This window comes from Rhinatrema bivittatum, chromosome 9 (assembly GCF_901001135.1).
Source record: "Rhinatrema bivittatum chromosome 9, aRhiBiv1.1, whole genome shotgun sequence".
Classification (NCBI taxonomy): Eukaryota; Metazoa; Chordata; class Amphibia; order Gymnophiona; family Rhinatrematidae; genus Rhinatrema; species Rhinatrema bivittatum.
In genome coordinates this window covers 265,594,580-265,604,024 of record NC_042623.1, presented here as the reverse complement: position 1 = coordinate 265,604,024, position 9,445 = coordinate 265,594,580, and the positions used below count along the sequence as shown (strand labels likewise).

The window sequence follows — 9,445 nt, the reverse complement described above, 5'->3', positions numbered from 1 at the left end:
GGATGATTGAATGAATGTAGGGCTTTATTTGCTGGTTGTCCTGGCTGAAGTACTGTGGTTTACACAAGTGCATATTACAGTTTTGATTCCCATGGCCGTGTGTTTTCATTTCAATGCTTACTTATGCCTTTTTGTTGCTCTTTCACATTTTTTCCCCTTTTCCTTGTATGGATGCTTTTGCTGACTTTCTCTCTGGCTCTTAGCTGAGAGAGCCTTCTGAGTTTCTCTGCTGCACTACCCCCAGCCCTTGCTTTACCCCTGGGTAACCCGGCTGCTCACATGTTCTGTTTTATGCTCCCAAGAATGACAAAACACCTCAGTAGTGCCAGAAACCATCTGCCAGGCTGCTCATGCTTAGTGACGATGGTAAGTTTGAATATTAAACTCTAAAGTGTATGTGGATAAAGATATTATATAAATCCAAATGATTAATGTTGATGGTATTAAGCTGTTCTGCACTGCTCAGGTAAAAGATGTTAAGCTTTTGTTGCATGTAGGGCAGCTTATGTATTTGGACAGCTCTGACAAACTGGATTTTGCCTTCTACTTATCCACTTGTACATAGTTGATGAATTTTTGTCCCTTTTCCTATATACTGTATAGGACCCTGGGCAAATCACGTGCATCTTTCTATTCTTCGATTTATGCTTTGTATAATAGCGCTCTCTCTCCTCCCCTTTGAAAAGCGCTGTGCTGGAAACACTTCAGAAATGTGCTGCCATGCCATGCAGAGGTCGCTGCGCAGGTCTTAACATAGCAAAATTGTAACCCAGGCTGTCCTTTTTGGGTGAAAGCTGCTGTTCAAATTCTCTCAATTTTTCCCGCTGTCACTGGGGGCTAATGCTTGTTGTGTGGAGTACCGCAGCTCACTTTTAAATTCATTATCAAAATTTGTACTTATTTTATTTTGAAACCTTCCTTAATCACCTTTCCAGCCCCAAGGAGCCAACCCAAGGCGGTGTACAACTGCAAGGAACAGTATCAAAAGATCAAAATAGCAAAGCAGTCTCCTCTGAGCAGTGAAAATGAAACTGATTTTTAAATAGCAAAACAAAACAAACTATACAACAAAGCACATCTAAAAGCAAAACGCATCACACATCCCAGAAATGATAACCAGAAGAACATCTTAGCCAACTTCATAAGAAGCCATTGCATACCTAAAACCATCCAAGCATCATGGAAAGAACCAAGCCTTGACTTTCTTATGGAACGCCAGGTAATTTGGCTCCAACCTGTCCTCGGTAGGCAATTTATTCCATGGAATAGGAGCCACTATTTAAAAAACAAACAAAAAAAAGATTGAAACCTGCCTTTTGCCAATATTTTTGTCCTAGGGATCACTAATAGTTTCTTGTCTAGAATGTAGATCACCGCATGGTACATTCCAGGTCAGCTTCTCTCTATTAGCCAAGATCATTTAATTGCAGCACCCGAAAAAACAAGGATGACATTTTGAACTGATGAAGCCAGCGTAACAAGGGATGTGAAGAAGCTCATTTGGGTTGCTTCAGTACTGTTTTTTGCTGCTGCCTTCTGGACTGACTGATAGACAGTTACTGCATTTTCCCAGAGAAGTTTCTTTTCTCTGATGTTCCTGTCCGTTCAACTGTTGCCCTTAAGACATGGATCCACTTTGTCTCGGTGTAGTTCATGGAGGAGACGGGTCTTGTTTTTATTACTGGTCAGAAAGTATAAAAGTGGATTAAAGCAGCTGTTGCAGCTCACCAAGGGCCTCCAGATCTTGTAAGAAATGCTGACTCTTTGTAAGAGGGAGCAGTTCCCTATGCTATACACACGGACGAAGAGATAGATTGTGCGGGTGATGTGAAAGGGCAGAAAGGAGACCACAAAGAGGCCAAAGATAAGCAGAATGGTGCGGATAGCCTTGGATCGGAGGCCGGTGTCCACACCACTGGCCTCGTCGGTCTGGATCAGGCTTCTTATCATCAGGCCACAGCACAGGGATATGATGCAAAAAGGGAGCAGGAAGCCGGTCACGGTCAGAGTTATGCCATAGGCAAAATAGTTGCCAAAGTTGTCGGGGCTGGTCAGATCGTAGCACACTGCCCTGCTATTTCTGGTACCTGTGCGAGCGTAAAGAAACGTGGGCAGCAGCTCGATGGCCACCACTATCCAGGCAATGGTGGTGCCCAAGATGGCCAGCTTTCGCGTCCTGAAGTGGATGAATTGGATGGGGTAGCACACCCCCAGGAAGCGGTGGACGCTGATGCAGGTCAGAAAGAGGATGCTGCCGTACAGGTTTGCGTAGAAGAGGTAGCGCTCCAGCCTGCAGAGCAGCTCTCCAAAGGGCCAGAAGTCCCGCAGGGCATAGTTGATGACGAGCAAGGGCAGGGCGCAGACGTAGAGGAGGTCAGCCAGGGCCAGGTTTACCAGGTAGATGGTGCTGCAGGTCCAGTCCTTAGTGCGGCAGCAGGCGAGCCAGAGCACGGCCCCATTCAGGGGGAGCCCCAGCAGGAACACCAGGCTGTAAACCAGGGGCAGTAAAATGTGCTTGTAATTCTCGTTAAGCGGGCAAATAGCTGAAGAAGTGGTGTTCAGGAGGAGCCATACTGTTGTTTCCTCCATTCTTCCACTTGAGACAATATTTAGTCAAGCAGAAAGTGCATCCATCTCTCAGGGAAAAAAAAAAAAAAGCTTGTACGCAATTATTGTTTTGGTGAGTTAAAGTACTTATTTTCAACACAACATCTTGGATTCACTTGCATGTCAGGTTCCAGGCCCCTGTAACATAAGCTTAGGAAGTGTTTATACCTGCTGAGGAGGTCTTCTGTCTACTTCATCTATTCAGCAATGAACTCTGGCGGCCGCAGGGACATAAACCAAATCTGCACCAAAGATCCTCCCTCTCCAGAATGTTCCGAGCTAAGCGAGCAGTGCTCACGCCGAGGACCGGACTCCCACACAAGCAGCCAGAAGTGGTATGACCTGTTTTACCTTTTCTCCGTCGCTAAAAAGTCTTTATTATTTTTTTTTGCATGAGCTGGTGATTAGGGCCGATGTGAGTTTTTCATTTTATCTCGGTAGGTTAGGTGGTGAAACCTGTATGCAAATTGCTATGCAAACCGTGTCCTCGTCAGCTTAAGACGTGAGAAAACAATGTTGAGTGATGAGGGCAGGTGTTGCTCTCTGCCGACACTGGCAGTGCGGTGGTACAAGTAGGCAGAGGGGAGGGTGGGTCACGGCATTTCTAGAGCTCTCCCCCGGTGGTGAGATGTGAGTAAAGAAGCCTAGGTGAGCACTCAATGCCTTTCTGATGCATTTCCAGAGCTTTCCCCCGGTGGTGAGATGTGAGTAAAGAAGCCTAGGTGAGCACTCAATGCCTTTCTGATGCATTTCTAGAGCTCTCCCCCGGTGGTGAGATGTGAGTAAAGAAGCCTAGGTGAGCACTCAATGCCTTTCTGATGCATTTCCAGAGCTTTCCCCCGGTGGTGAGATGTGAGTAAAGAAGCCTAGGTGAGCACTCAATGCCTTTCTGATGCATTTCTAGAGCTCTCCCCCGGTGGTGAGATGTGAGTAAAGAAGCCTAGGTGAGCACTCAATGCCTTTCTGATGCATTTCTAGAGCTTTCCGCCGGTGGTGAGATGTGAGTAAAGAAGCCTAGGTGAGCACTCAATGCCTTTCTGATGCATTTCTAGAGCTTTCCGCCGGTGGTGAGATGTGAGTAAAGAAGCCTAGGTGAGCACTCAATGCCTTTCTGATGCATTTCTAGAGCTTTCCGCCGGTGGTGAGATGTGAGTAAAGAAGCCTAGGTGAGCACTCAATGCCTTTCTGATGCATTTCTAGAGCTTTCCGCCGGTGGTGAGATGTGAGTAAAGAAGCCTAGGTGAGCACTCAATGCCTTTCTGATGCATTTCTAGAGCTCTCCCCCGGTGGTGAGATGTGAGTAAAGAAGCCTAGGTGAGCACTCAATGCCTTTCTGATGCATTTCTAGAGCTCTCCCCCGGTGGTGAGATGTGAGTAAAGAAGCCTAGGTGAGCACTCAATGCCTTTCTGATGCATTTCTAGAGCTCTCCCCCGGTGGTGAGATGTGAGTAAAGAAGCCTAGGTGAGCACTCAATGCCTTTCTGATGCATTTCCAGAGCTCTCCCCCGGTGGTGAGATGTGAGTAAAGAAGCCTAGGTGAGCACTCAATGCCTTTCTGATGCATTTCTAGAGCTCTCCCCCGGTGGTGAGATGTGAGTAAAGAAGCCTGTGAGTAAAGAAGCCTAGGTGAGCACTCAATGCCTTTCTGATGCATTTCTGGAGCTCTCCCCCGGTGGTGAGATGTGAGTAAAGAAGCCTAGGTGAGCACTCAATGCCTTTCTGATGCATTTCTAGAGCTCTCCCCCGGTGGTGAGATGTGAGTAAAGAAGCCTAGGTGAGCACTCAATGCCTTTCTGATGCATTTCCAGAGCTCTCCCCCGGTGGTGAGATGTGAGTAAAGAAGCCTAGGTGAGCACTCAATGCCTTTCTGATGCATTTCTAGAGCTCTCCCCCGGTGGTGAGATGTGAGTAAAGAAGCCTAGGTGAGCACTCAATGCCTTTCTGATGCATTTCTGGAGCTCTCCCCCGGTGGTGAGATGTGAGTAAAGAAGCCTAGGTGAGCACTCAATGCCTTTCTGATGCATTTCTGGAGCTCTCCCCCGGTGGTGAGATGTGAGTAAAGAAGCCTAGGTGAGCACTCAATGCCTTTCTGATGCATTTCCGGAGCTCTCCCCCGGTGGTGAGATGTGAGTAAAGAAGCCTAGGTGAGCACTCAATGCCTTTCTGATGCATTTCCAGAGCTTTCCCCCGGTGGTGAGATGTGAGTAAAGAAGCCTAGGTGAGCACTCAATGCCTTTCTGATGCATTTCCAGAGCTTTCCCCCGGTGGTGAGATGTGAGTAAAGAAGCCTAGGTGAGCACTCAATGCCTTTCTGATGCATTTCTAGAGCTCTCCCCCGGTGGTGAGATGTGAGTAAAGAAGCCTAGGTGAGCACTCAATGCCTTTCTGATGCATTTCCAGAGCTCTCCCCCGGTGGTGAGATGTGAGTAAAGAAGCCTAGGTGAGCACTCAATGCCTTTCTGATGCATTTCTAGAGCTCTCCCCCGGTGGTGAGATGTGAGTAAAGAAGCCTAGGTGAGCACTCAATGCCTTTCTGATGCATTTCCAGCGCCCTCCCCCGGTGGTGAGATGTGAGTAAAGAAGCCTAGGTGAGCACTCAATGCCTTTCTGATGCATTTCCAGAGCTCTCCCCCGGTGGTGAGATGTGAGTAAAGAAGCCTAGGTGAGCACTCAATGCCTTTCTGATGCATTTCTAGAGCTCTCCCCCGGTGGTGAGATGTGAGTAAAGAAGCCTAGGTGAGCACTCAATGCCTTTCTGATGCATTTCTGGAGCTCTCCCCCGGTGGTGAGATGTGAGTAAAGAAGCCTAGGTGAGCACTCAATGCCTTTCTGATGCATTTCTGGAGCTCTCCCCCGGTGGTGAGATGTGAGTAAAGAAGCCTAGGTGAGCACTCAATGCCTTTCTGATGCATTTCTGGAGCTCTCCCCCGGTGGTGAGATGTGAGTAAAGAAGCCTAGGTGAGCACTCAATGCCTTTCTGATGCATTTCTGGAGCTCTCCCCCGGTGGTGAGATGTGAGTAAAGAAGCCTAGGTGAGCACTCAATGCCTTTCTGATGCATTTCTGGAGCTCTCCCCCGGTGGTGAGATGTGAGTAAAGAAGCCTAGGTGAGCACTCAATGCCTTTCTGATGCATTTCTAGAGCTCTCCCCCGGTGGTGAGATGTGAGTAAAGAAGCCTAGGTGAGCACTCAATGCCTTTCTGATGCATTTCTAGAGCTCTCCCCCGGTGGTGAGATGTGAGTAAAGAAGCCTAGGTGAGCACTCAATGCCTTTCTGATGCATTTCTAGAGCTCTCCCCCCGGTGGTGAGATGTGAGTAAAGAAGCCTAGGTGAGCACTCAATGCCTTTCTGATGCATTTCTAGAGCTCTCCCCCGGTGGTGAGATGTGAGTAAAGAAGCCTAGGTGAGCACTCAATGCCTTTCTGATGCATTTCCAGAGCTCTCCCCCGGTGGTGAGATGTGAGTAAAGAAGCCTAGGTGAGCACTCAATGCCTTTCTGATGCATTTCCAGAGCTCTCCCCCGGTGGTGAGATGTGAGTAAAGAAGCCTAGGTGAGCACTCAATGCCTTTCTGATCCATTTCCAGAGCTCTCCCCCGGTGGTGAGATGTGAGTAAAGAAGCCTAGGTGAGCACTCAATGCCTTTCTGATGCATTTCTAGAGCTCTCCCCCGGTGGTGAGATGTGAGTAAAGAAGCCTAGGTGAGCACTCAATGCCTTTCTGATGCATTTCTAGAGCTCTCCCCCGGAGGTGAGATGTGAGTAAAGAAGCCTAGGTGAGCACTCAATGCCTTTCTGATGCATTTCCAGAGCTCTCCCCCGGTGGTGAGATGTGAGTAAAGAAGCCTAGGTGAGCACTCAATGCCTTTCTGATGCATTTCTAGAGCTCTCCCCCGGTGGTGAGATGTGAGTAAAGAAGCCTAGGTGAGCACTCAATGCCTTTCTGATGCATTTCTGGAGCTCTCCCCCGGTGGTGAGATGTGAGTAAAGAAGCCTAGGTGAGCACTCAATGCCTTTCTGATGCATTTCTGGAGCTCTCCCCCGGTGGTGAGATGTGAGTAAAGAAGCCTAGGTGAGCACTCAATGCCTTTCTGATGCATTTCTGGAGCTCTCCCCCGGTGGTGAGATGTGAGTAAAGAAGCCTAGGTGAGCACTCAATGCCTTTCTGATGCATTTCCGGAGCTCTCCCCCGGTGGTGAGATGTGAGTAAAGAAGCCTAGGTGAGCACTCAATGCCTTTCTGATGCATTTCCAGAGCTTTCCCCCGGTGGTGAGATGTGAGTAAAGAAGCCTAGGTGAGCACTCAATGCCTTTCTGATGCATTTCCAGAGCTTTCCCCCGGTGGTGAGATGTGAGTAAAGAAGCCTAGGTGAGCACTCAATGCCTTTCTGATGCATTTCTAGAGCTCTCCCCCGGTGGTGAGATGTGAGTAAAGAAGCCTAGGTGAGCACTCAATGCCTTTCTGATGCATTTCCAGAGCTCTCCCCCGGTGGTGAGATGTGAGTAAAGAAGCCTAGGTGAGCACTCAATGCCTTTCTGATGCATTTCCAGAGCTCTCCCCCGGTGGTGAGATGTGAGTAAAGAAGCCTAGGTGAGCACTCAATGCCTTTCTGATGCATTTCTGGAGCTCTCCCCCGGTGGTGAGATGTGAGTAAAGAAGCCTAGGTGAGCACTCAATGCCTTTCTGATGCATTTCCAGAGCTCTCCCCCGGTGGTGAGATGTGAGTAAAGAAGCCTAGGTGAGCACTCAATGCCTTTCTGATGCATTTCCAGAGCTCTCCCCCGGTGGTGAGATGTGAGTAAAGAAGCCTAGGTGAGCACTCAATGCCTTTCTGATGCATTTCTAGAGCTCTCCCCCGGTGGTGAGATGTGAGTAAAGAAGCCTAGGTGAGCACTCAATGCCTTTCTGATGCATTTCTGGAGCTCTCCCCCGGTGGTGAGATGTGAGTAAAGAAGCCTAGGTGAGCACTCAATGCCTTTCTGATGCATTTCTGGAGCTCTCCCCCGGTGGTGAGATGTGAGTAAAGAAGCCTAGGTGAGCACTCAATGCCTTTCTGATGCATTTCTAGAGCTCTCCCCCGGTGGTGAGATGTGAGTAAAGAAGCCTAGGTGAGCACTCAATGCCTTTCTGATGCATTTCTGGAGCTCTCCCCCGGTGGTGAGATGTGAGTAAAGAAGCCTAGGTGAGCACTCAATGCCTTTCTGATGCATTTCTGGAGCTCTCCCCCGGTGGTGAGATGTGAGTAAAGAAGCCTAGGTGAGCACTCAATGCCTTTCTGATGCATTTCTAGAGCTCTCCCCCGGTGGTGAGATGTGAGTAAAGAAGCCTAGGTGAGCACTCAATGCCTTTCTGATGCATTTCTAGAGCTCTCCCCCGGTGGTGAGATGTGAGTAAAGAAGCCTAGGTGAGCACTCAATGCCTTTCTGATGCATTTCTAGAGCTCTCCCCCGGTGGTGAGATGTGAGTAAAGAAGCCTAGGTGAGCACTCAATGCCTTTCTGATGCATTTCTGGAGCTCTCCCCCGGTGGTGAGATGTGAGTAAAGAAGCCTAGGTGAGCACTCAATGCCTTTCTGATGCATTTCCAGAGCTCTCCCCCGGTGGTGAGATGTGAGTAAAGAAGCCTAGGTGAGCACTCAATGCCTTTCTGATGCATTTCCAGAGCTCTCCCCCGGTGGTGAGATGTGAGTAAAGAAGCCTAGGTGAGCACTCAATGCCTTTCTGATGCATTTCCAGAGCTCTCCCCCGGTGGTGAGATGTGAGTAAAGAAGCCTAGGTGAGCACTCAATGCCTTTCTGATGCATTTCTAGAGCTCTCCCCCGGTGGTGAGATGTGAGTAAAGAAGCCTAGGTGAGCACTCAATGCCTTTCTGATGCATTTCTAGAGCTCTCCCCCGGAGGTGAGATGTGAGTAAAGAAGCCTAGGTGAGCACTCAATGCCTTTCTGATGCATTTCTAGAGCTCTCCCCCGGTGGTGAGATGTGAGTAAAGAAGCCTAGGTGAGCACTCAATGCCTTTCTGATGCATTTCTAGAGCTCTCCCCCGGTGGTGAGATGTGAGTAAAGAAGCCTAGGTGAGCACTCAATGCCTTTCTGATGCATTTCTAGAGCTCTCCCCCGGTGGTGAGATGTGAGTAAAGAAGCCTAGGTGAGCACTCAATGCCTTTCTGATGCATTTCCAGAGCTTTCCCCCGGTGGTGAGATGTGAGTAAAGAAGCCTAGGTGAGCACTCAATGCCTTTCTGATGCATTTCTAGAGCTCTCCCCCGGTGGTGAGATGTGAGTAAAGAAGCCTAGGTGAGCACTCAATGCCTTTCTGATGCATTTCTAGAGCTCTCCCCCGGTGGTGAGATGTGAGTAAAGAAGCCTAGGTGAGCACTCAATGCCTTTCTGATGCATTTCTAGAGCTCTCCCCCGGTGGTGAGATGTGAGTAAAGAAGCCTAGGTGAGCACTCAATGCCTTTCTGATGCATTTCTAGAGCTCTCCCCCGGTGGTGAGATGTGAGTAAAGAAGCCTAGGTGAGCACTCAATGCCTTTCTGATGCATTTCTAGAGCTCTCCCCCGGTGGTGAGATGTGAGTAAAGAAGCCTAGGTGAGCACTCAATGCCTTTCTGATGCATTTCTAGAGCTCTCCCCCGGTGGTGAGATGTGAGTAAAGAAGCCTAGGTGAGCACTCAATGCCTTTCTGATGCATTTCTGGAGCTCTCCCCCGGTGGTGAGATGTGAGTAAAGAAGCCTAGGTGAGCACTCAATGCCTTTCTGATGCATTTCTAGAGCTCTCCCCCGGTGGTGAGATGTGAGTAAAGAAGCCTAGGTGAGCACTCAATGCCTTTCTGATGCATTTC

General features: G+C 48.9%; 1 protein-coding gene across 1 annotated transcript; it reads right to left on the bottom strand.

Annotated features, from left to right (window-relative positions):
- Nucleotides 1-1,605: 1,605 nt before the first annotated feature.
- Nucleotides 1,606-2,589, bottom strand: LOC115099646 (P2Y purinoceptor 3-like). The gene has a single exon (XM_029617377.1). The coding sequence runs from the start codon at nt 2,587-2,589 to the stop codon at nt 1,606-1,608; it is 984 nt and encodes a 327-aa protein (XP_029473237.1).
- Nucleotides 2,590-9,445: the final 6,856 nt, after the last annotated feature.

Bases quoted from the DNA above. Each gene is read 5' to 3' on its own strand.
- LOC115099646 (XM_029617377.1), bottom strand. From the start codon at position 2,589: ATGGAGGAAACAACAGTATGGCTCCTCCTGAACACCACTTCTTCAGCT.